This window comes from Haliotis rufescens, unplaced genomic scaffold (assembly GCF_023055435.1).
Source record: "Haliotis rufescens isolate VD_foot unplaced genomic scaffold, xgHalRufe1.0.p SCAF_52, whole genome shotgun sequence".
NCBI lineage: Eukaryota > Metazoa > Mollusca > Gastropoda > Lepetellida > Haliotidae > Haliotis > Haliotis rufescens.
This window is the reverse complement of record NW_025964246.1, coordinates 3,011,727-3,038,660: the sequence shown is the minus strand read 5'-3', so window position 1 is coordinate 3,038,660 and position 26,934 is coordinate 3,011,727. Positions and strand designations below refer to the sequence as shown.

Here is a 26,934-nt window from a genome sequence, read left to right as displayed (position 1 = left end):
CAACTTTGTTTGTTCTGAGCCTCTTGTTTACCATGAGATGCTGTTTTCTTTGCCCGACTGATTTGTTGGCTGTGTGCCTCAGTTTGAGTATTAGAAGGTATGGGGTTTGAATTGGGGGCTTGGGTCTTTTTCCCTATACGTTTAGCAGTGGCTTTGCGGATCAGTGCTTATAGATTCGATTGTTTGATCAGTAGAGTGATTAGTAGTCGTTTGGATTTTTTTCAACCGCTTTGAGTTGAATACATTTGGATTCAGATTGCTGAGTACCTTATTCGACGTAATAAGCGCCCAGGGCGCTCTCAAAATTAGAAATAGGGGGCTCTTATTAGAATATTATTTTGAGTTGAAAGATCGTAAATTTCGTGGTTTATATACGACAGAAATATTTTTCCAGGATTTAATTGCCCATAATTAAGGGTGCATATAACATACGAATGCGTATTATACGCAAATAAATAAGTCTTATGTACGTAAACCACTTGGAAGGGGTGCTAATTGAGATTGTTTACTTGCCAATATATTGGCAAATATCGCCGTGGGCGCTTATTAAAGCAGGGCGCTTATTACGTCGAATACGGTAGGCGTTTAATTTCCCGGATGTCAAACATAGTAGCTAGATATAGAGAGAAGTTTAATTTACGGCGTCTTTTGACCACCACGACCATCATACTGTGTGGTCAAAGTCAGGACCAGGAGAAGTTTATCCCGAAATCCAAAGTGTCTCACCTCACCTTCTCCAAGTGTTACCCTATAAAAGTGACTAGGTAGCGCTGACGTCCTATTCCCAAGAACACACCTCGTCATTTTAGAAAGTGGTCAAATGTAAAAAATGTTATATTTGGGATAACAATTTCTTAGTAAAGTACTGATGCTAGTACTATTTTGAGTCCCCATCCGGGACTCGAACCCACACTGCCTCACTCACCTAATCGCCATCACACAGTCAGCGATCTAACCCACTCAGCCACCAAGACTTCCACAAAAATGAAAGTCTGAAAACTGGTAGTCTAGATCACGTACTTTGTGTACCCCTCTGACAAGTGTAAATTGGCAAAGCTACGAACACACATTGCCATTTTAGAAAGTGGTCAAATGTAGCAAATGTTATATTTGGGAAAACACTTTCTTTGTAAAGTACAGATTCTAGTACATTTACTATATTGGGTTCAGTCCCATCCGGGATCCGGGAATAGAATCTGTATTTTACTAAGAAAGTGTTATCCAAAATATAACATTGGTTACATCCTATTCCCAATCATAGGATCTGACAAGGACTGCAGTACTTGTTGGCGACTCTTTGGTAAAGTGTCTATGACGTCACACGGAGAAAGGAGGCACAGTGACGAGATCTCTTTCGGGAACCAAGGTGGCTGACGTTCCCGATCTCTTCTGTGACATTGAGAGGTTTAAGGTAGGAGACGTCCTCATATCATATTTTATTAACAGTTAATGGAAGTAACATTTTGCACATAGTGAGGACTGTTTCACGCACGTAGTCATAAATAATAAACCCACCACTGTGAAAATTGAAGCAGGTTTTCATTATCATTGTGGTGGGGTTATAAAATCATAAAACATTTCCAAAAGAGACATCTGAAGTGAGCGTTATTTTTACATTGTTTTCAGTTCGTCATTGTCCTCGTAGGAATCAATGACCTGGCCTAAATACCAAGGCCACCGGACAAGTCTTGGTTGACTTCGTCAAACCGCCCGGCATATTATGCCAAGTAATATTAAGCATCATATCATCTCCTACCATACACAATCCGATATTTGCATGTAAACTAGCGGCTGTTTAGGTGACTTCGCAAAGCACCGTGACACATAGTCCAAAACGTTGTCAGTTAACATCATATTGTAATAGGTTCGTACGATTTGTTTGACTTGACCGCCGAGTCATCGAAAGTACTTATTGGGTGTAAATAACGTCTTAAACATTTATGTTTGTACAGAGCTGTGATAATGCTTTCCGGAATCACCCGAGAGATCGGAACCGATGGCGCCGGGGCCTTCAAACCACGATGCCCTGAACAAGAAAGCCTACGCCCTAAACCTAGAACTAAAACATCTTTCTGCAGCGGATGGACCAACTTACATAGGACATCCTGGCTTCATGTCTTCCGGCACAGTGAGACAGGTCTTCATCGTCCATGATGGGCTACATCTACGACCAGCAGGACAAAACAGCTGGCATCAGACCTGATCTGTGATCTTTCTGTGGTATGTCTTTTAGGATATAAGAATTATTGTTTCATAAATTTGTGTTTTCAAATATTTCAATATTTACTGTATAAATGCACCAGGTCATCTAGCGGCCATAAAAATGTCAAAATGTCCGAGTCCTGTGATGGAATTCGAGCCAGGGACATTCTGATCCGAGGACGGACGCTTTGTCCACATAACCAAAGAGGTTAACCCCACCAAAAGCTGACAAGGCAAGGATGTCTAAATACAGCGATCTGAGACACTGTAAAGTGGTATATAGGTAGATATAACACTAGTCTATAGATGTAAACACATTTGATACATCTGTGAGTGAAATGTTGATCTCGACAGCCCGGCCAAGTCGGGGCAAACACATGTGACAGATTTTCTTGAGAAAATACAATAAAAATACTTGACCTTTACCGACCAGTTTTCTTTAAATGGGATGTACTGTGACATTATAAAGTGGTATATTATATGACATAGGTACAATAATAACTCATTTGATTATACATCTGTGAGGTTTAGGCTGAGTTTGACAGCCCGGGCAAAGTCGGACCGAACACAGACCAAACACTTCTGATGTTGAGAATGTAGAGGGAAAAGGGCTTCACTTTGAGCACCGCTTTTTCTTTAAATACCGCGATCTGAGACACTATAAAGTGGTATTGAGGTACATATAATCCTAGTCTAGAGATGTAAAGTAGTTTTATTATCTTTAGAAGTGCTTTAACAGTTACTTCACTTTATACACTTGTCGTGTCAACCCTTTGACATTCGCCAATATTCACTCCCAGAAAGCATCATGTGTTGGGTTAACATGAATGAGTAAAGGTTTATTAGGGGGCCCAACATATTTATTAATGAAAGAAAAGAGGTCAAAACACTGTCGTTTCCTGACCAGGACATTAGGCTAAGGTCGGTGAGAAACCTTCTCTTCAAAGAAAACACAGTGAAGACACTGACTTTTCTACGAGGACTCTCGGGAGGTAGTCATAATCATCACTTTATTACGTTGTTGGATATACATTTCGGTTTTCATTATGTCAGCCAAAAACCTCGGAGGTATGTTTTATTATTTAGGTATACAAATGGAGCACTGTCACGTCTTGCTTGGAAAGGCCATCACCATTGAAGAGAAGGGACTTTGTGCATAGAATACAGACCACAACTGATGGACGAGAAATAATTGATCAGAAGACACAGAGTAAAGTATTACCCATTGAAAAGAACTTTTGGAGGATTTCAACAGATATTTGTCTTACTTTAGTCAACTTTGTGCATTCTGGATGTGCTACATTGATATGGTCACTGGCATTATGCTCGGCTATGTCGAGAAGGTGACTGGGAAATACATGTCCTCCATTCGCCAAATGATTATTTTGTGTTTCTCCTACAAGATAAATGATGGAAGATAGCTTACAGCATCCTTGGTCGAAATGTCACAACTACCAGCTTTGCATCCAGATGACTATGATCAATTTCAAGAGGGGTGATTTGCTGTGCAGTTAGGAGAAAAGAACCTGGTAGAATCAATGTGGACCAAACACCGGACAAGGCTGTGTCTCAGTGAGAGCTTTTGTAGGCCTGGGAAACAAAGATAGGGCTGGATGATACACCAGCTGTGAGATACTTATCATCATACCTTACTCATGATACGATATGAATGTGCTTTTTCAAAGACGGGATGGCCAAATACCTGCCAAACTGAAGATTTACAGTTGGCAGCGATTCTAAGCACGACCATCTAAGCTGACAAACTAAATCATGTGGCGATTGAATACTGCCAAGCCACTAAGCTAATCAAACTCTATACCAACAAACTCTATACCAACTGAGTTGATAATATTCGATATTCAGTCGAGTGTGTGCCAGTGTCAATTTTGGCACAATGGATGAAGATATTTATGTTTTAACTTATAACTAGTGTTTGTTTGGTGTAACAGTTATAAAGCAAACAATAAAGTTAAGAATCAATATTTCTAACTTAGTGTGTGTGACAGTGATCATTACTTGTATCAGGAAGCAGAAGATTGTAATCCACTGATTCACCAGTGTATCGTCCCACCACTAGAAACCATCTGCATTGAAGTTGCTCAAGACACCTTTTTTTGTTCTTCTTTTATTTTGACATCATTTATTCATGTTAATCGTCCACGATTTTAATCAAGACACCTACCTCCGTTTCAGTCTAACTTGGTTCCTTTGAAAGAGAGAAAAATCACATTTTGAAAATTTCCTAAATAGCAAAAGGCACCACTTCAGCCCTTGGTTAATACATGTACCAGGTTTTGATGAAAAGTCTTTCACAGTTTTCAAGTTTCGCTCCAGAAACGAAATCCACCACCCCTTTTCAGATTACCGTATTCAACCTAATAAGCGCCCAGGGCGCTCTCAAAATTAGAAATAGGGGGCTCTTATTAGAATATTATTTTGGTGGAAAAAACAGAGTTGAAAGATAAATTTCGTGGTTTATGCTGACGGTCTCAACTGTTTATATACGACAGATATATTTTTCCAGAATTTAATTGCCCATAATTAAGGGTGCATATAACACACCAGTGCGTATTAAACACGAATAAATAAGTTTTGTGTACATTGATCAATCGGAAGGGGTGCTGATTGGGATTGTTCACTTGCCAATATATTACCAAATATCTGGCGTGGGCGCTTATTAGAGCGGGCCCCTATTAAGTCGAATACGGTAAGTCCAAATTCCATGGAAATTGAGATGCCAAAAGGAAGGCAAATAGCAAAAGGCACCATTGCAGGATCTGTTTTGTATATCTGCCAATTTTTGTTTTAAAAAAATTGAACAGGTTTCGAGTTGTGCTCTGGAAACGAAATGATTACGGACAGATGGACAAACAGACGGACAGACGAGGCGACAACTCTATGCCTTGCATTATAAAAATGGACAAATAAAACAAAAACAAAAAAACTTGTCAGGATTTTGTCTACTCAATGTCCCTTTTATTACGGTTTTCCAAGGAGACAAAAAAACTTTAATCAACCGCGGTTAATTGTGACCTATGACGAGAAGTCATCCTGAATATCTAACAGATCTGCGAGGGCAATCATCCCACGGACACGGGCAGGGATAGGCAGCTTCTTCACAGCAGATTTAATGTTTCTACCCAACAAAGTCCGACACGAAAATAACACCAAATTAAGCAGAGAATCTGGACAAGAAGCCTTGGACTGAAGCCACTCTAACATGTCAGGATTCTGTTGAAGCGTTCTTGGCAACAGAGCCTTGTCAAACAGATACGGTTTGCGGTATTTCCCATATCCAGCAGAAATAAGAATCTTGGCAGTATCAAAATGTCCTTCCATTATCGCCAACTCGAACGGATCGACCATGTACTCCTTGTCCTCCCGCCGTTTGTAGATCAGACCGGGGATATCGCTGCGTACATTCCATTCCAGGAGAGTCTTCAAAGACAGGATGTCGTTCTTGCTGGTGGATATCAGTAGGCTGGATACCCCCATCACAGCTGAAAAACAGACACAAACTTTACTAGACTATTCCACTATCTAACCGACATATTGCAAACTCTAGCTCTGTGATCATAATTACTTGATAAAGAATCTGATTAGCTATTGGCCGTTTTGAGAAACACCACACTGGTGAAATTGTCCAAAAAAGAGTGAGTATGGTTTTACCATATGAATACGTAAACTTGTAATGTGTGTGAAAAGTCGTACTAAAATACGCTATTTGAAGGGGGCGTGGCCTAAATGCAAATGTCCGATTGGGATTTTAAATTTTCCGGACCCCTGGTTTTACGCCACCTTTAGCAGCAATATCACGGCGGGGGGGGGGCATCAGAAATGGGCTTCACACATTGTACCCACGTCTGAAATGGAATCCGGGCCTTCGGCAAGATGAGCGAACACTTTAACCATTAGGCTACCGTATGCCCATTGTCTAAAAGTCACTTGACAATGTGTGAAGCCCATTTCTGGTGTCCCCCGCCGTGATATTGCTGGAATATTGCTAAAAGCGGCGTAAAACCATACTCACTCACTCACTCACTCACTTAAAGTCACTTCTTAGCAGTAGGTGGATGGCACAAGTAGACACAATTTAAGGATAACAAACTTCTTTACTGTATTTGGTATAGATCGTCATTCTGTTGTCAAGCAAGACTGAATAGCATTGCCAGTCTAATCCTGGTCAGAACAATCTGAGCATGGTACATACTTATAGATGGTTGGTGAAAGAGTAACAGGCACAACAATTGACATTGAGTGAGTGAGTGAGTTTGGTTTTACGCCGCTTTAAGCAATATTCCAGCAATATCACGGCAGGGGACACCAGAAATGGGCTTCACACATTGTACCCATGTCGGGATTCGAACCCGGGTCTTCAGCGTGACGAGCGAGCGCTTTAACCACTAGGCTATCCGACCGCCCCGACATACATGAAAGAGAATGAGTGGGTCCACAATAACATCAGAAGGTACTTTTGTAACTACATGATGGCTGACCGTCCTGTACGGACACTACCGGTATGCTGACGTACTGTTTGATGTGATGTGCTTTCATGTCACTTTTGACCCTGTTCTGACTGTTAGGTACCACACTGGGACCCTGAGATCACACAAATGTCTCTCTGTCTCTCTGTCTCTCTCTCTCTAAATGTAAATTAACTTGCTATGATATGCCCCAATATTTTTAATGATTGATTTTTCAAAAAACATATTGAAACGATAGAATTGATCCGATAGATGAATAACCTATTGCACAATCGGTAGAAAAATGTTGTGAAAACGGTGATGGAATGTTATAATATAACCCTATTCTATACACGGAGGCTAGTTTGGATCTGATAGTGTCACTTTTACGCAAATAGATTAATAACAGGCAAAAACTGTGAGGCAGATAAATTGGAACCACTTCACATTACATCCCCAGTGTCAATCAAATACAGAGAAACTTTGCACAGACTGCTCAAAAGTTAAGGGCAACATACTGCTTTTGAAAATAACAAATATGTATCAGAAATGATTTTCATTGGTCTACTGTAGTGGCACTAGTTGCAAGGTTTGCATGATTGCATCATGTCCCAGAATGCACTCCTTCAGCAACCCATGCTTGCCGTAAAAGGCGACAATGCTTGTCGTAAGAGGTGACTAACAGGATCGGGTGGTCAGGCTCGCTGAATTGGTTGATGCATGTCATCGATCCCAATTGCGTGGATCAATGCTCATGATATCAATCACTGGATTGTCTGGTCCAGACTCGATTATTACAGACCAGTGTCATATAGCTGGAATATTGCTGAGTGCGGCGTTAAACAACAAACAAACAACCAACCAACCAACCAACAACCAACAACCAACCAACCAACAACCAACCACAGAATGCACTCAAACAGTGCTCCAGCCTGTTGGTCTCGCAACCTCAGTGTCTGGTGCCATATCATTGTCAAATCTTATTTAAACAGCATGAGTTGTTTACAGAATCAGTAGTAAAGGCTATTTATATTTCAATAACACCATGACAGACTTACACATCTGCTATGTACTAGGACTGTTACAGTTCACTTGCATATTTGGTGAATTAAACTGTATCCATTCATGAATTGAATTCGTTGCCACTAGAATTGAATATTTATGAACATGCAATCATGTGCATTTACATAAAAATACCCATAAGAACATAGGGTAACGAATAGGAATATTAATTCACAAATACAATAACAAGTCAGCAGTTGATGTAATATTTGTTATGTTCAGTGAAGTAATAACAGCAAAATATTTGACATGGTTTGTTAATTATTAATATATTATACATTTATATACTGCACTTATCCAGGGGCTAGTATCTGCTTAAATGCAACAATGACCAGTGACCACAACACTGTCAAATTAAATAGTATAAGAGTGTTGTTTTTGAAGAAATCTATGCATATTATATATTCGTGATACGTATCGTATTCGCCTCATGGTGTATTCATTGCAGTCCTACTATGTACTCTCACAATGGACCAAGTTCCAAAACTACATGCCGCACTGCTCCAAAAAAAAATCGCAGATTATCTCCCTTCGCATAATATGAATAACATCTAAAATTATATTCAAATAATTGTATGTATAAATAATGTTCTATATTCTGTTTGTTTCAAAAATAACTGAATACCATATATATTGATTATTGTTCAGATTTGTAATTTTCTTATTAAAAAATAAAATCATTTTTCATGAAAAACCGTTTTCACACAAATATTTTGGGATTCCGCTTACTTGCTGCATATGGGTATATGGTTTCAGTCAAAGGAGCCAAAAAGGTGTAAAAGAATCAAATCCCTCGATAACCCTAGTCAACTTAATGTCTATTTAGTGTTTTGTCTGTTCGTTGTTTAACACCACTGTTGTTTATTCTTGCAAAATGACGGCAGTCTGCAAGTAACAGTATCTGGAGCACCTTGTGATTGACACCATGAGCATAGATCTTTACACTTGGATACAATGACATGCAGTCAGCGAGCCAGACCACCCACCCACGGTTACAATATTCAATGCCTCTCTAATTCTTCAAAAAGTGTTATGGTGGACATGGGGAGGACATTTCCACATTTAATGCATTAGTGAGAAAAAAATGTCCGATGCAATTCCATGTGTTGACTTGTACTATATGTTCCGGGTTTTTTACAGCGGAATGATTGACTTGCCTTTGCATGTCTTTTTAATGGGTGCCACCAGTGGGCAGGATACACTCACGTTTTCTCGAACACCTGGTATCATCACTATTTGATAGTATTTCATAAACACATGCTTATAATAGGAATGGAATCATACAGTAGACTTTTAGGAGGGTTTTCTCACGCTTCTATATTCTTATTGCAAGAGGAGGCACGGGTGGCCCAGTCGTCTAAGACACCGCGATTCACTGTGCAGAGTTGCATCCCTTGGGCACGCCAGAAACCTATCATTGTGGGTTCGAATCCCGGTTCACCCTGATTATGTTTTTAGGTTTGTCAGCACCATACCCGTGCTCGTGGGTTTCACTGAAGTGGTAAACGTCTAAGACCTGCATCACTTCGGGCTTTCCTCCCACATTAAGCTGACACGCCGCGATATAACTGGAATAATGTTAAAAGCGGCGCTAAACCAAACTCACTCAGTCTTATTGCAATAAGCAGTGTTTCATTAACCCGGATCTTCACAGGGGTAACTTACATGTAAGATTGGCATCGGCACCATTGGTTAGAAAGAGTCGAAGCAGTGGCTCAGCTCTCAGATTTGCAGCAGTCATCATAGGATTGCAATACTCGCATGTGTTGAGGTTCAGGTCGATTCCAGCTTGTACCATCATCACAACGATCGTCATGACGTCGTCCGGAATGAAAGACACGCCCTGCACATTTTTAACGTGTTCGTACATCATGTTGGTGAGTGCCGTGCGGCCGGCGCCGTCGAGGGAGTTCGTGTCAGCTCCCGCCTCAAGCAGCATCTCTACCACCTTGATGTTCCGCTTCACTGCAGCATTCTGGGAACAAAGGGAAGTTCTTTATATATGAAGGATGTTTGGGATATTTCAAGCCTAGGAATAATTTATTAATAAGGTGGTCATACAATACATCAAGGATGATCTTTAGTATGTTATTTATTTATGCAGGAATGCGGGTCAGAGCTGTGACTGGAGGGATCATTCATTGATGTATGCATGCAATGTTTTCAAAAGGGGCTGAGAATGAAGGGATCATTCGCTGACTTATACATGCATGTGTGGATGTGACATTTTCAAAAGATGTTGGGTTGAAGGGATCGTTCATTGACTTAAATGTATGCCTGCGATGGTTTCAAAAGGGTCGTAGGAATCATTCATTGATTAAACTACAAGAAACTTGACTTATAACAAATATAACAGAGAAAACATGTAGTGAATACGGTGAAAGTTTACAAACCTCAAAAACACACTTCCCTGGACTTCATTAATGCATCAGACATGCACCTCCGCAGTTGAAACAAACACTAGGAGTGTAACCATGACTACACACAGGGTACACACACACTACTTGATGAGTGATAAGGGTTGATAAGCAATGGAGCTTCTATGTATCTGCAAAGCAAAACATGCAATCAATTATCAAACATGCTTTCAAGAATTCATGTAAGTAAGACTCTTGATTCCACAACGGTCTACTTATACATATACATCATACATACAGCAAATGGACGGGATGTTCGTTATATCCATCAGTTCGTTGTAAGCGTGTTCGTCATAAAACACAGTTTACTGTAATAGTTTTCAGAAAGGTTTAGACCTGTGAAGATCCGGGATAGAATAGGTCTTCAGCAACCCATGTAAAAGCATGTAAAAGGCGACTAACGCGATCAGGTGGTCAGGCTCGCTGACTTGGTTGATGCTTATCATCAATCCCAATTGCGATGTCAATCACTGGATTGTTATAAGCCGTGCTGAAACCTTGCATCAAAGATATCTGTGTATTGTTCACTTTCACATAAACAGACACAATACCCCCCCCCCCCAGTTGGGTACCCAGTTAGGGTCGCATAATACAGGTGGTCCAGTTGTCTAAGGCGCCGTGATTCGCTGTGCAGAGTTGCGTCCCTTAGGCACGCCAGACACCTATGAATTGAATCCCTGTTCGCCCCATTTGTTTCTAGGTTTGTCAGCACCATACTCATGCTTGTGGGTTTCACTGGAGTGGTAAACGTCTGAGACCTGCATCACTTCAGGCTTTCCTCCCACATTAAGCTGACACGCCGCAATATAATACGGGTTGGGTACCCAGGTAGGGTCGCATAATACGGGTTGGGTACCCAGGTAGGGTCTCATAATACAGGGTTGGGTACCCAGGTAGGGTCTCATAATACGGGTTGGGTACCCAGGTAGGGTCTCATAATACAGGGTTGGGTACCCAGGTAGGGTCGCATAATACGGGTTGGGTATCCAGGTAGGGTCTCATAATACAGGGTTGGGTACCCAGGTAGGGTCTCATAATACGGGTTGGGTACCCAGGTAGGGTCTCATAATACAGGGTTGGGTACCCAGGTAGGGTCGCATAATACGGGTTGGGTACCCAGGTAGGGTCTCATAATACAGGGTTGGGTACCCAGGGAGGGTCGCATAATACGGGTTGGGTCTCATAATACGGGTTGGGTACCCAGGTAGGGTCGCATAATACGGGTGGCCCAGTTGTCTAAGGCACCGCGATTAGCTGTGCAGAGTTGCGTCCCTTTGGCACGCCTGAAACCTATGAATTCAATCCCGGTTCGCCCCGATTATGTTTCTAGGTTTGTCAGCACCATACCCATGCTCGTTTCACCGAAGTGGTAAAAGTCTGAGACCTGCATCACTTCGGGCTTTCCTCCCACATTAAGCTGACACGCCACAATATAACTGTAATACTGTTAAAAGCGGCATTGAACCAAACTCACTCACTCACTCACTCACTCCAGCCAAGGATAGTTTATTATAAAGATGCCTGCCACAAGTCAAACAACAAAAGAAATATGAAATTCCCAAAAACTACTACTAGGATAGAATAGGTCTTCAGCAACCCATGTAAAAGCATGTAAAAGGTGACTAACGCGATCAGGTGGTCAGGCTCGCTGACTTGGTTGATGCTTATCATCAATCCCAATTGCGATGTCAATCACTGGATTGTTATAAGCCGTGCTGAAACCTTGCATCAAAGATATCTGTAGGGTCTCATAATACAGGGTTGGGTACCCAGGTAGGGTCGCATAATACGGGTTGGGTACCCAGGTAGGGTCTCATAATACAGGTTGGGTACCCAGGTAGGGTCTCATAATATGGGTTGGGTACCCAGGTAGGGTCTCATAATACAGGGTTGGGTACCCAGGTAGGGTCGCATAATACGGGTTGGGTACCCAGGTAGGGTCTCATAATACAGGGTTGGGTACCCAGGGAGGGTCGCATAATACGGGTTGGGTCTCATAATACGGGTTGGGTACCCAGGTAGGGTCGCATAATACGGGTGGCCCAGTTGTCTAAGGCACCGCGATTAGCTGTGCAGAGTTGCGTCCCTTTGGCACGCCTGAAACCTATGAATTCAATCCCGGTTCGCCCCGATTATGTTTCTAGGTTTGTCAGCACCATACCCATGCTCGTTTCACCGAAGTGGTAAAAGTCTGAGACCTGCATCACTTCGGGCTTTCCTCCCACATTAAGCTGACACGCCACAATATAACTGTAATACTGTTAAAAGCGGCATTGAACCAAACTCACTCACTACTTAGCTTAAAAGTTTGCAGAACTGTGTGCAGAATTACCAAAATCTAGTTGCAGAGTTTACAAAAATTAACTGCAGAATTTGGATGTTTTGGATGCAAATACAGCAGGGACCAATAAACAAATGCATGCATACAAGCACACACTTGAAGGGTCATCACGGTCACTGACCTCATACTAAGGTCACTGACCTTACACTAACCACACTATCTAGTTGTCATAGAAGCATGAACTCTCTGTTTAGGCCTAAAGAAATAATGTGGTTCCGATTACATTGTATTTCAGAACAGCGTAGGTTGGAATAACAAAGTAGAATTTCATTAAAAAACTTGGACTTATTGCAGTAATATGTTTGTTTTGTCATGAACAGTGAGCAACACACAAAATATAATGGTTGTCATCCTAAACATGTTAAGTAAGAGAGGATAGGAAACTCCAAACCACAATTTTCTTTTTTTTTAAATTATTGACTTGCTACATTCCAAGACCACAAATACAGCGTGTTTCCTATTTCAAGCCATCCAAAAATAAGACAGCTAGTAAAGGGGTAAAATTTTGGGGTTTATTTAAACCAAATTTGCAGTATGTCAGTAACACTTGCTTTCAAATGAAGATGGGACAGTGGGATAGCCTAGTGGTTAAAGTGTTCGCTCGTCACGCCAAACACCTGGGTTCAATTCCTCACATTGGTACAATGGCCCATTTCTGGTGTCCTCCGTCGTGATATTGCGGGAATATTGCTAATAGCCGCGTAAAACAATACCAGGATGGTAAAGAAAACTATTTTACAACACCTAAAAACAAGAAAATAATTCTAGTTTGAGGGGCTCTCAAATAGCACCAGTTGGGAAACAGGAACACACATATCATTTTTGTTACCCAAAATGGCACCATTTCTCATAGCACTTACAGTAGTAAATTTCAGATTTTAGTTCCTGTTACAACTACCGCTAAACAAAGATCTGAGGACATCCCATCACGGGTCACGTCAGAACAACCTTTTGCTAACTTTGATTGACCAATGAAATGTCTTTATAGAAGTTGACACTAGCCATTCAGAAAGCAGCTTTCTCGAGCTATATGGTACTAGTTTCAAACTAGTGACTCCCATTCCACTATATGCTCAGAAATTTTTTTTGACAAAGTTCCCAATTCAGAATTTGATGAAGAGAATGAAAGAACATTCTAGAATGTCGAACAGATGGCTGAGATTGTATGGCAGTACTTCCAAGGGGCTAAACAAAGTATCTACCATTCAAATGTTTATCCCATTGAAGCAAGAGATAGACAAAATATTTGACGGAATCAGTCGTACAGCCAGTAACTTATTTGGAATACACCAAGTAACCTGTTTGAGGTTTCATGATAAGAAAACACAATCTGACTGTCACTTTCCTGATCATGTTAGCGACGCTCCTAACTGATTGGATGAAAGGTCGTTATGACATGCTCTGTGATGGCCTCAGATCGTTTTTTAGCGATGGCAATAACTAAGATCTAATTTTAATGAGATTGCACTTTGAGTAGTACTTCCTTAACGTATTGATAACCATTGTATTCGCAATCAAGAAAACCACTTATGTTTACATATGCAGGTGTTGTCATGGTTATTGAGTATTTAATACTCATAAACAAAAAATGAATAAGGGCAGGTCATTCATTAGAAGGGGAGGGAGTTGCAGAGGTTTTGATCCAATCATGTAGTTAAAACAAGCAAATAGTGTTATCACTATCCCCGGCCATGGAAACATTAGAACTTTGTTGGTTCATACAGTAGTGAATAATATGAAGTTAATGTTCAAAAGCATGGAGTAAGGGCCATAAGTCTCTGAAAATACATGTAGTAAGGGGCGTAACTCTGAAAAGAATAATATTTTTAGATATAACAAAACATCAAAAGGCACCAGACAAATGGACGAAAGAATCAACAGACAGCACCATTCCTATATCCCCCTCCAACTTCATGGCAGAGGATACTAATGACTAGGGCTGCAACGAATACACTATGAGACGAATGCGATTTGTATCACGAATATAGAGTAACGAATACGAATATTAATTCACGACTACAATAACAAGTCAGCAGTTGATGTATTATTTGTCATATTCAGTGAAACAAAAGCAAAACAAATTATTTGACATGGTTTGTTAATTATTAACATATTATACATTTATATACTGCACTTATCCAGGTACTAGTATCTGCTCAAATGCAACAATGACCAGTGACCACATTACTGTCAAATTAAATGTTATAAGAGTGTTGTCTTTCAAGAAATCTATGCATATAATATGTTCTTATGGATATTTTTAGATACAGGGTATGTAAATGAACGTGGCTGCATATTCATGAATATTCAATTCTATTGGTCACGAATAACGAAGTCAATTCATGAATGGATACAGTTCGAATCGTAACAGCCCTACTAATGACCCTCCCCTTATGGTTGTCCCAGTTTCGGATGATCCTTCCCATGTCCCCTTGTCTGTGTATGTTTTTCAGCACCCTCCCCAAACAGCTTCCGGAGTCAACTGACTATGAAATTACAGTTTCCACACTGGCCAAACTAGACTGAGATTCGAGAGTTATCTTTAGGCTGGACTAACAAGTGTATGCATTGTCCAATCAAAATTGCATAACATTCAGATTTTGGTCAATTTTGATTTGAAAAGCAACTGTACCATCATCAACTGGGCATTGACAAATACTTTCCAACTATTGTCATGTTTTTAACTAAGGTGTTCAAGTGATTTGATGGATATTGCGATGTAAGACACGTTTAATCACAATATCAATTTTGAATATTGATGAGATCATCTTGACTGGGTCCCGCCATTTTGTTTGAAGCAAATGCAAGTGATATGAGAGGTGGAATCTGATTGATCAATAGGGCATAACTCGTAATAGCCCCTGGTTGCACTATGATCGAGCTAAAACATTCCATGTTGTTTACAAACTGGATGCTGACTTCATTACACGATTATGATTGGACTATGCATAGACTCGTTAGCCCAGTCAAAATATAACAGAAATTTCAGCCTAGCTCAGCAAGGGTGGAAACTGGACTTTTACAGTCAGTTACCTCCCTTGCCTTTGAAGGTGTCCCCGAAAGACAAAATGCAAAAGTACTTTAACAGTTATCATAAAATGCCAATTCTTTTAGGCCCCTCCCCAAATATGTATATTATTTCTTATGATCCTCCCCCCCACCCCCCACCCCACCCCAGAGACTGTCATATTTCTGGCTGACCTTCCCCCGATTCCGTCTTGTCAATCCCTGATATCGTGTATTCCAAACTGTAAGTTCATTGCAGCAACGTCAATTGACGTTTCTGTTCATTTAAGGGGCAGTCGGGTAGCCTAGTGGTTAAAGCGTTCGCTCGTCACGCCGAAGACCCGGGTTCAATTTCCTGACATGGGTACAATGTGTGAAGCTCATTTCTGGTGTCCCCCGCCGTGATGTTGCTGGAATATTGCTAAAAGCGGCATAAAACATACTCACTCACTCACTCTGTTCATTTAATCATATATTAAATCTCATTTCCTTCATTTAGATTTGAAATATACCTTACAAATGTAAAATACTCTTAATTTAGCCCATCAGCCATTTTTAACATGACTCCACATACCTGCAAAGCAGTTCTTTTACATCTCCTGTCTCGTATGTTCAAGTCGGCTCCTGCTTCAATCAAAACATGGACAGTTTCGGAGCAGTCTTCCAAGTCTCGCTCACAGATGGCTCTGCTCAAGGCCGTGTTCCCATCCATCATCTGCCGATCCACATTAGCTCCATACTTCACCAACACCCTGATGCCTTCAACATAACCGATCTCAGCTGCCGAGTGCAAGGCCGACTTCCCATAACTGTCTGAATCGTCCACAATTTCGCGATTCTTCATCAACAACAGTTCTGCTACATCAGCATGCCTGGAAGCAACTGAATACATCAGCGGCGACTGTCCCCACTTGTCTCGCACGGACATCGAGGCCTTGTTGTCTATCAGCAGCTTCACACAATCGTATCTTCCCTTCTCACAGGCTACGTGCATGAGGGACTTCGTGCTGATGTTCTGGTCATCAAAATAAAACTCATCTAAATTTCTACCTTCATCAATTAGCCCCTGGAGTTTCACCAGGTCATTCTCCTCCACAACGTAGTACAGTCGAGAATCGGGCGCTTCAAACATCATCATGAAAGAGTTTCAAAACCAAACATCCTTTTCATTTGTGGTCTGCAAAGTAGAACAAACATTTGAAGTAGGGCTGGGATGGGTAACTTGAGTACCCGGGTTGGGTGGGTCCTGAGTAGGACCTGGGTACCCACAGGACTACCCGGACCCGTGGTTAGTCACATGACATATTGTTTAATGACAAAAACTCACTATAGCTCAGTGGTTATAACTATAAGTCGCTAATGTTCACAATTCTTTCTGACGATGTACACAGTACTTTTGACTTGTAAATGTTTGAGTAACGATAAAGCTTCAGTCAACTTCAGTGAACGCATGATCAGATCGTTGTATACATGTATCTAAATAATTTTGGCCAGGTCTGCAGTAAAACAATTTCCAATCAGACATTTTGTTCCCAACTCTGAGGCCTGCAGTGGGTACCTGGGTAGGGTCGGGTGATAGGGGGTTGGGTATCCAGGTAATAAATTTGGACTCGTCCCAGCCCTAATTTAAAGGATTATTATTTGCATAGGGCCCCATTCCATGAAGCAATCTTAGCGCTAAGGTGATCGTAAATCCAATACTTTCACATAACCTTTCGATAGTCATAGTGCAAAGAATGCCATGCTGAACAGTGGCCTAGTGAGCCATGGTACAACATGTACAAAGCGATCTTAGCATTAAGGTGATCGTAACTCCCATACCTTAACATAGACATACAACGGCACCCTGTCCCACAGAGCGATCTTAGTGCTAAGCCACTGTACATGTGTATGTCTGTGTAGCGGCCATAAAATTTCCGAGTCCCGTGATGGGATTCGAACCACGGACCTTCTGATCCGAGATGGGACGCCTTGTCCACATGACCAAAGAGATTAACCCTGTCAGCAGCTGACAAGGTAAGGATGTCATCTGTGGGACGACTCCACGCCCTGCTACATCTAGGTTAAAGTATTGGAGTTACGATCATCTTAGCAGTAAGAACACCAGGTCTATTTTGTGTAAACATGGTAAAAATTATTACAAACGAAGTTTCAAAAGAGAAATCTTACTCAAGTATTGCAAAAGAAGCAAATAATATAAAACAATGGAAGAAATCATTCACAGGGATTTTAAGCAAAAGTTTGATTTGTTCGAACACTTTTATTTTTTTTATTAGATTGACACAATCGTCAAAACTTATGATTTTCTCACAAAGTGAACCAAGCAAAACACAGGCTTATAAGTTCTATTTATTGTATCATTGGACAATTTTCCAAGGAAGTATAATAATGCAAAATCTTGACAAGCATAAAATGACAGAGAAGCACACCAATGGGTGCTAGGGACGTATTTTACCCCGGGTCACCTATGACAAAATTAAGAATTGGAACTGACATTTGCTGCAGGCATGGGGCCGAATATCAGCCAGTGTGCAGGTCTATATCAATCCCTATATGTACTGTAATAGTAATAGTCAACATGTTATGCAGTTACCATGGTAACACTTCAATATTTCATAATGAATACTTAAAAGATTTGGTCTTTCAATGTGCTTTCTAGAGGTGAACTATATGGTGGGGTTGCGATACGATATGTATCCCGATACTATGGGTGCAATACGATTTGTATCCCGATTGAGGGTAATAATTGATGTGTCAGGCTACAGGAGTAAACATATTACACATAGGGAGCTAACTTTCATTGAGAAATATGGTTTATGGTTAAAAATAACAAAAGCATTTACAATGTTGTGGGTTTCAATTGTAAAAACATATCTGGTGGTCTTCATGTGCAAAGCAACTTCAATATAAAATAAAATTACAACATTGTAGCTATTACTTTAAAAAGATTATTTATGAAAAAATAATTATAACTTAACCATTTAATGTATCAATGTCAACAGTATCATGTATACACCACAGTGATTGTGTCAACTTTATACCCCACATCCTTGAAAACAACAACAAATGTTTCAGGAAGTCACTGTTGTGAAAACATATTACGAGTTTTGTTTTCATAATATGTTTGTTTTCTACTTTTATATCACATGAATATTTAAACTGAAATGTACCATATTTCTATTCCGGATTCTGAATGTAGATCTACCACATGCAAATTATAATTTGTTTTATCTTTTGGGTTAAACTGTAAAACATATTCGCTTTATGACAGTATGTGAACTTGCATCAAAAGGTAGGTATCCTACAAAATCTCTTGACCCGCCGTGTATATTGATATTTTCATGGTCCTGTCTGTCCAGGAACCAAAATAATATTCCAAGACGAACATTATCAAGGGTAAGTAGACCCAAGGCTTCGTCTTCCGTGTATTTGCCATTCTGTGAAACGCTTGACAGCTGGATCTAGCTACTTTTGGATCTACCATAACAGTCATTAAGATTTCAACTAGTCACATTTTGACGCGTTCGATACAACCATGAATATTGCAATAAATTAACCCACAACGCAGTATAAATCCTACGAGGAATACCTGTTGTCAGTCCCTGCATTCCTCACAAATATTCCCTAGCAGACAGCCGAAAATAATGGACCAATCAAGTGCAAGCAAGTGCACTACTTCCGCCTGTATGCGCAGGTGCGCGATGACATTCACACACTTTCTTTACAACTAATTAGATTAGTATTATTTATGAAAATACATTTCGTATGAACTCGTGAATGATATCAAATTGCAGTCTTCTTTAATTGTTAAAAACATATGATTAGTTTGGAATCCTCATTTCATTTAGTTTTCATCACTAAAGTAGATATTCAAACATATTACCTATCAGGCATCGGGAGCTTATAACAAGCAACATATTTATTTGAATGAACACCGAATTTATAAATGATTCAAGTTTGTTTGAAAAGAAGTTTTGCACTCAGATTTGTCTCACCGGAAAGTTTAAATGCAATCGAAGTCTGTTTTTTACTCAATAGATGGCCATTACATTACTTAGTGATTGAAGGAGTTGTTAGGTTACATATATCCGGCAGAAACTGAAATCGAGGCTCCGAACGTGGCGACGGGTTTACGGTATATTGGTGTATATCGGTATTTCTTTCACACAGGTGTCTCCCCACCATAAACGATTAATTTTTCTCATCTTTGTCAGACTTGGGGAGGAAAAGATGAGTTCCTCAGGCGAATTTGGTAATCCCCTTCGGAAATTCAAGCTAGTTTTCCTCGGTGAACAGAGTGGTAAGTCTTGGCATCGCCTGAATCACGTCACTGGTTACAACACGTAAAAAAATCATGATCTTGATAATTTATTTCTACCACACAGTCATATAATATTATTGTTTTAGTAACATCTAAATACCAGGTTAAATGTGGCAAGCAAATAACGTTGGTGAAAGACGATTAATCAGTAGACATTGCTCTATAAAATGGCTAACTTCGTTCAATATTTAGCATGTTTGATCCGCCTGTGAATTAGCAATAAATAGCCCCTCCCTTTTTCGTTTATTTCATGTCGATGCATTGTATGTCTATATAAGTTTTGGATCTGTTTGTATACTATTGATACATATGTATATCAGTGTTTCATTGTTTCATTCCTACTGTAAGATTTGTCAAACTAGGTAGGATATGTTAGACACAGCATAACATATTTTGACAGCTTGTTATTGCCGTGTCACCCCGTTTCTCGCTCAGCATGAATCATTGTCAAAATTTAGGTACACACCTCATATGATCTATATTTGTGCAACCATCACATACAATTACCAATGCCAATCTTAACTCAGACATTTTAATGTACCTGAATATTCATGATCAATGAAAGTTTACCATGACTATTGAATCAGGTCAACCAGTACTCAAGTGTCCAGGAATTTTATGCATTTAGTGGCCTCGATAGCCTGCTGGGTCAGATTAACTTTCGCCTGTATACATGTCAAACATTTAATCTAAGACTGCATGTATGACATATTTCTTTTAAACGAATTGTTGCAAAGCTAGCATTGACCTGATCATGATGATTATTAACTATACTCACACACATTGAAAAAGGTTTTGTAATATTTAACAAAATGGCCTTAAAATCAAATCCAGTTGTCAGCGTATTGAGGCATGAGATAATGTTTGTAGTTGTAATGACTTTTATTATAAACTATTCATTATTCATGTTCATTGTGTCCCTACTACATGTACTAACAAGAGGTTGTTATCAGCCTGTTTGTGTTTATCTCACATGACTTTTTACCTGGTATTATACAATCCGATGTGGCTGATATCAAATCAAGATGACTCGCCATATTGACTAAAATACTGTTCTAACTGACTGAAGCCAACCCACTCATAATGCACATATATATACCAGGTAAGCAGTACGGTAATGTGAATTCCAGCAGTGATTACGCCGGGTAAATTGCAAAGTTTGTAAATATTACACATGATTCACAAATATGTTCAAGTTAAACTGGTTCAAGACAGATTGATTTGTGCATGTAATTTGAAAGGTAACTGGCATTAAGATCTTTATAGGTAGCCTTTAGCTAGAGACAAGTAGAGTTTGATAGCCTTCTTGTTCACAGGTATAGTGGACACCTTCATGCTCAAACACACTGGGTTTATGGTATTGTGTCTCTAATACAGAGAAAGTGTGACTTAGGTTACTGAAAAAAGAAGCACAAGCGCAGATCGATCAAGACATGTTTTGATTTGGGTATCCATGAGACAGTGCAAATAATTTTTAACCTGATTTCCTTTCATCCTAGAGTTTTTTCAACATGTTCAAAGCTGTAATGCAACATAAACAAACTTCATACTTATGAAAGGATTGTTGTGGTCTCATACAATTGAAATAAATTAGGATTTTAACTGAAAATATCATACTTTTTACACACAATGAGCCAGAATGAACTAATGCAGCGTTAGAAATTGGCACTAGTCCTAAAGTCCTTGCCAAACTGCCCAATGTTAAAGGTATCATAAGGACTAGTAGTGATTTGCCCGTTTTAGGGGTTTTGCTATATGTTATCATTATAAGGACTAGTGGACGAAAACTGTTAGTTTCTAACCCTGCTAATGGTTATTTAAATTTTCTCAGTTAGAGTGGTAGAATAGCAAAAGATTTGTGAATTTATATTTTTTATAGTAGAACGTATAACTAATCATGGTGCAGTCATGATATTATCAAAGATCAATCTGTGTCCCTAAAAGCCCATGGGCACCTTTATTGTCCATAATCAAGTTTTTAGATGTAAATTGTTTTTATGTAAATAAATGTATATTTCAAATGTTCACATGGTTCAAGCATTTCTTAATTCTGACACAAATACACTTATCACTAATTCGCAGGCAATGAGACAGTTCAGGAATAATATACCGTATTCGACGTAATAAGCGCTCAGTGCGCTCAGGGCGATCTCAAAATTAGAAATAGGGGGCTCTTATTAGAATATAATTTTGGTGAGATTAAAAACGAGGTTGAAAGATTGTAAATTTTGTGGTTAGCCTGGAATGATATAAAAGAAGAATCTGTGTGTATTATACACAATAGATATATTTTCGAGAATTTAATTGCCCATAATTAAGGGTGCATATAACAAACGAATGCGTATAACACACGAATAAATAAGTCTTGTGTTCATTGATCAATCGGAAGGGGTGCTCATTGGGATTGTTCACTAGCCAATATTTTAGCAAATAACGCCGTTGGCGCTTATTAGAGCGGGGCGCTTATTACGTCGAATACGGTATGTATATTGTTATCAGGTTCTGAACTACTGTTTTTGTAAACAATTATGTTTGATCGATTTTGAAAGTGCTCTGGATGCATGTTGATGAAGTTGTAAAAGATTTCTCAACACTAAATGTGCTTTCATTGTACAAAGTATCAAGGAACTATTTGTGGGACATATTTATTGTGTATCAGTTCAGAATGTTTTATCAATATTCTCCATGACCCATGCTTGGGTCAATATTGCCTATGGCAGTGAATCGTCCTACTGTGTGAGCATGGTGAGGCACATGGACTTGTAGCAATATCTTGGAACACTTTGATTTCAGAATGTTCAACAACTGGCTCCTGTCACAGCCAAATCAGGTTTTGACGACTGTTGACCAGTAGAACAATGCCAATTTAAAATGAGATTTGTGGCCAATTATTCGGACCAGATGGGTATCTGTGGTTGGAGGACTGTTTGATTTTCATTAAGATGGGGAAATGATGTTCAACCTTCTTTTTCATGTGCCTGACTAACGGGATCGGGTGGTCAGGCTCGCTGACTTGGTTGATGCATGTCATCGATCCCAATTGCGTTGATCAATGCTCATGTTGTCAATCACTGGATTGTCTGGTCCAGACTCGAGTATTTACAGACTGCCGTGATATAGCTGGAATATTGCTGAGAGCAGCGTTAAACAACAAACAGACAAAAAATCTTCATGTCTAGTTCTTCACTGTGTTTATTTTTTTATCTTTACAAGTCACTTTTTCCTAATCAACAACAGTAAATATATTTGTCTTCTAATAACTTGTTGGAATGTGTCATGTTAGTATATGTTGATACTGCTATCTAAGCGTGTTCGTTTTAAACATAGTTTACTGTATTGTGCTTTGGATTTTATAACAAAGGATCTTTTTGTGTATATATATACCCCGTATGATACACTGACTCGGGAATACGATAGTTCAGCTCACACTGACGGGGGCGGGTAGCCTAGTGGTTAAAGCGTTCGCACGTCACGCCGAAGACCCGGGTTCGAATCCCCACATGGGTACATTGTGTGAAGCCCATTTCTGGTGTCCCTGCTGTGATATTGCTGGAATATTGCTAAAAGCGGCGTAAAACCATACTCACTCACTGACATGAATCTTGTGAGCCTCATAGCAGCCTGAGCCTAAAACTTTTGAGTCTACTAATTTGAACTTGGCTCTTAGATCTCTTTTCTTGTACATTTTACTGTTACCATATGGTATATTATTAGCATCTTATGGCTGTTTTTGTCATCTGTTGTTTATAAACAGTCCTGAAGTCCCTGTCTCAATGAGGCTACCAATGGTCACATGTGAAACTTGTTGTAATGCACTGTAATATACTTGTCTACTGTATGAGCATGATGAGAGGTGAAATGGGGTTTATCATCACCTCCAAGATTTTTGCACTTATATAACGAAGTGCGTGCGTGCGTGCGTGCCTGTACTAGTCAAGACTGATTCCGATTTATAGTGCTAGCTCACTGAGGTACCATGCTGCAGTTTAACATGAATACCCCACTCAGGCACAGTACATTTCTAATTTTAAGATTGCCTGGGCGCTTATTACATTGAATATGGTAATAAATCTTTAATAAATGTATGTTAAATTCTTTCTGGCTGTGAATTATTTATAGAGAATCAATATGCACAAATTTGTATTAATATTAAACATCTATCGATTCATCGATATCCCATATTCTGATAACATCTCTAATACTCAGCTAAATCTTTGCCACAGCACTGACAGCCCATCAGGGGAGAATTGTGCATGTAATACTCTCACTGTTGGGCTTAATGACAAGCTATAAATAATGTGTGGAATTTCTGAAGCCATTTCTGATTCAATGACCATGGGCATGATGGAGAAATGCGAAAGCCCAAATTTGAATAGCGAAGTTGAGACGGAGTCTGGTTGGCCATCAGGGACGTCAACTGCCTTACAGGGCTGTCCCAGGGGCTGCTTGGTGGGGGCCATTATTGATGACATTTACAGGATGCAACAGTAGCCCGTCCGATGAGGGGCACCAGACAGGCAGCCAATTAGCACGCAGTGACTCTTTATCATGGATTTCCTTCCCTGATGTAGATGTGACATGTCATATATTGTGGAAACGAGCCACTTAAGGAGGAAATTGGAGTTAAGAATTCAGTGAAATATGTGAACCTCAGTGGGTCAATCGTAGGCATTGTAAGAAGAGACTAATAGACTCAGTCATATAATTGATACCATGTCAGCATGACCTGGAGGTGTGGGACATTATGCATTATATCGACCACTCGTTTTTCTTGCACATATTTGAGTTAATGACATGCTGCAGTCTCATTAAAATCAGATCTTAGTTGTAAACAAAGAGGGGCGGTCGGGTAGCGTACTGGTTAAAGGGTTCGCTCGTCGTGCAGAAGACCCGGGTTCGATTCCCGACATGGGTACAATGTGTGAAGCCCATTTTCTGGTGTCCCCAGCCATGATATTGCTGGAATATTGCTAAAAGCGGCGTAAAACCATACTCACTCACTGACTCTAAACAAAGATGTGAGGACATGCCATTAGGGGTCATGTCAGAACGACCCTTCAAACGACCAATCAGAACAGCTCTTACCAGATCATGAAAGTGACACTCCGAATGCCATTTTTAAATACGGGGTATTCCGAACAATAGTTACGGGCTTAACAACTGAATCCGTACAAACTAGACCATCTATTAGCCGTTCCAGAATGGTCTTTTGTTCATGTTTCAAATTTTTCATCGCAAATTTGTCAAATTGTTTCAAAGTGTAGTTGCCAATTTGAAAATTAGTGCCGTAAAGCACGAGAAAGCTGCCTTTTAATTGGCTAATGTCCACATCTTGTCAGTCATTCCATTGGTCTGTCAAAGCTCGCACAAGGTCAGTCTGATGTGACCCGTAATAGGATGTCCTCAGATCTTTGTTTAGCGGTAGCGAGAACTAAGATCTGTTTTTAATGAGATTGTGCCATGCTATGGTACCAATGTAATTTTGCTTACTGTAGTGTGAAATGGAAACAAGGATCACTCAGAATAATGGAATACAATGTAGTAGTGTTGGGTATAGGCTGACTTTCCTATTGGATTCGTTCACAATATTGATTCATGTATTGCACTAGTACCACAATGTGTTCTTTCATCTGTAATTTGTTATGAACCTGAATGAAATACAACCCATAGTTCAGACTTCCTTCACATGTTTTTTACATCATTGCCATCCTCCACACGATATAGATGTCTGGTCACACATGATATATAACAGGATATATAACATGATATATAACTTGATATAAGAAGCTGGCAGCGTTAGAAATTGGCACTAGTCCTGTAGTCCTTACCAAACTGCCCAATGGTAAAGGTTTCCTAAGGACGAGTAGAAATTGGCCCATTTTAAGGGTTTTGCTATATGTTATCATTATAAGGACTAGTGGACCAAAACTGTTAGTTTCTAACCCTGAGCTGCCCGTGAATAGTTTTTACATTCTAGCTACTGGTAAGTCTTGGATACGCAGCTATTGGGTCACACCATGACTGATTCTAGTAGAGAACTGGTGCTACAATAGTGGTTGGCTTATCCCATTGTTTTGACCAGTGCATTGGATGGGGGTGAAACGATACAATAAGTTCATTATAGGATACATATCATGATACATAGGTCGTGAGACTGCCTCCGTGGTCTTGTGGTAGAGCATCCGCCCAGAGAGCGAAAGGTCCGGGGTTCGACCCCCGACCGCGTCATACCAAAAGGCGTTAATAGATGGGAGTTGTTGTTACCCTGTCTGGCGCTCAGCATTAAGGGGCTAAAACAAGGACTGGTTGGCTCAGAGTTAGTATACTGTGTCTGAGTGGGGTATTCATTTTAAACTGCGGCATGGTATCTCAGTGAGCTAGCACTATAAATCGGCATCAGTCCAGACTAGTACAAGCAGCCACACAAACACACACACGTACATGCACGTCGCTATATAACTGCAATAATCTTGGACGTGACGTTAAACCCAATTTGACCTCATTTCACCTCACATAGGTCGTGATATGATACATATCGCGATACACATACAGTGATCCCTCGCTACAACACTACCTTCGGGGTCCAAATAATTGGTGAGCGTTATAGATGATCAGTGGTTTAACGAAGGTCGAGTCGTAGGTGGTAGATGACCAACAAAACAGTATACATGCTCTGCCTACCTAACACGATCTACCTTGCACGTTTCAGGGTTTCAAAAAAGATTAGAATAGAAGTTATTTATGATTCATTCATAGTGTAGAAAAAGATTTATCGAGTATTAATATGTGCTTTAAAAAAAAAAACACATCGTGGTGAATCAGCAGGTATTTCTATAACAAACTTGGTCAATATAAGAATTAAATTTGATATAAAACATCACTAGACATGATGATTTACCATTTAAAATGTATTTCCTGCTCTCTAAGGTATTCTTTTATATGCCGAGATTAAGATTACCGTGTGTATTTTCTCGTAAACTAAGCCGGAAATAGCAATCAGCTGTGCACGCGACTCCTCCCAATCTACCGGTGATTCAGTTAAAACGTACCCAGTTATACCACTTTAAAGAAATTTGATGCAATGGTCGGAAGAAATTGTATCCGATATTATGATTTTATCAG

At 39.9% G+C, this 26,934-nt stretch overlaps 2 protein-coding genes and 1 long non-coding RNA gene across 4 annotated transcripts in view; 2 read left to right on the top strand and 1 right to left on the bottom strand.

The window, feature by feature from the left end:
- Window positions 1–810: 810 nt before the first annotated feature.
- Window positions 811–4,393, top strand: LOC124129448. The gene is made up of 3 exons (XR_006860391.2): window positions 811–1,411; window positions 1,953–2,220; window positions 3,289–4,393. It is a non-coding gene; the product is annotated as an uncharacterized LOC124129448 (long non-coding RNA).
- Window positions 4,394–5,150: 757 nt separating this feature from the next.
- LOC124152125 (serine/threonine-protein phosphatase 6 regulatory ankyrin repeat subunit C-like) lies at window positions 5,151–19,174 on the bottom strand. The gene is made up of 4 exons (XM_046524895.2): window positions 19,081–19,174; window positions 16,066–16,668; window positions 9,393–9,702; window positions 5,151–5,702 (listed from the first exon to the last, which is right to left on the bottom strand). Exons 2-4 carry the CDS (start codon window positions 16,627–16,629, stop codon window positions 5,236–5,238), a joined length of 1,341 nt encoding a protein of 446 aa, XP_046380851.2. The 5' UTR covers window positions 16,630–16,668; window positions 19,081–19,174; the 3' UTR covers window positions 5,151–5,235.
- Window positions 19,175–19,591: 417 nt separating this feature from the next.
- The window catches only part of LOC124152126 (ras-related protein Rab6), a 52,972-nt gene continuing 45,629 nt past the window's right edge, over window positions 19,592–26,934 (top strand). For both annotated transcript variants that reach the window (XM_046524897.2, XM_046524896.2), the window contains exon 1: window positions 19,592–19,791. In XM_046524897.2, coding sequence (XP_046380853.1) covers window positions 19,722–19,791 — 70 coding nt within the window. In that variant the 5' untranslated portion in view covers window positions 19,592–19,721. The remainder of the gene's footprint in view (window positions 19,792–26,934) is intronic.

Coding starts and splice junctions, on each gene's coding strand:
- LOC124152125 (XM_046524895.2), bottom strand. CDS start 16,629: ATGATGATGTTTGAAGCGCCCGATTCTCGACTGTACTACGTTGTGGAG. Junction 9,703..16,065: donor GTAAAAGAACTGCTTTGCAG/GTATGTGGAGTC, acceptor CTTTGTTCCCAG/AATGCTGCAGTGAAGCGGAA. Junction 5,703..9,392: donor TGCCGATGCCAATCTTACAT/GTAAGTTACCCC, acceptor TCTGTTTTTCAG/CTGTGATGGGGGTATCCAGC.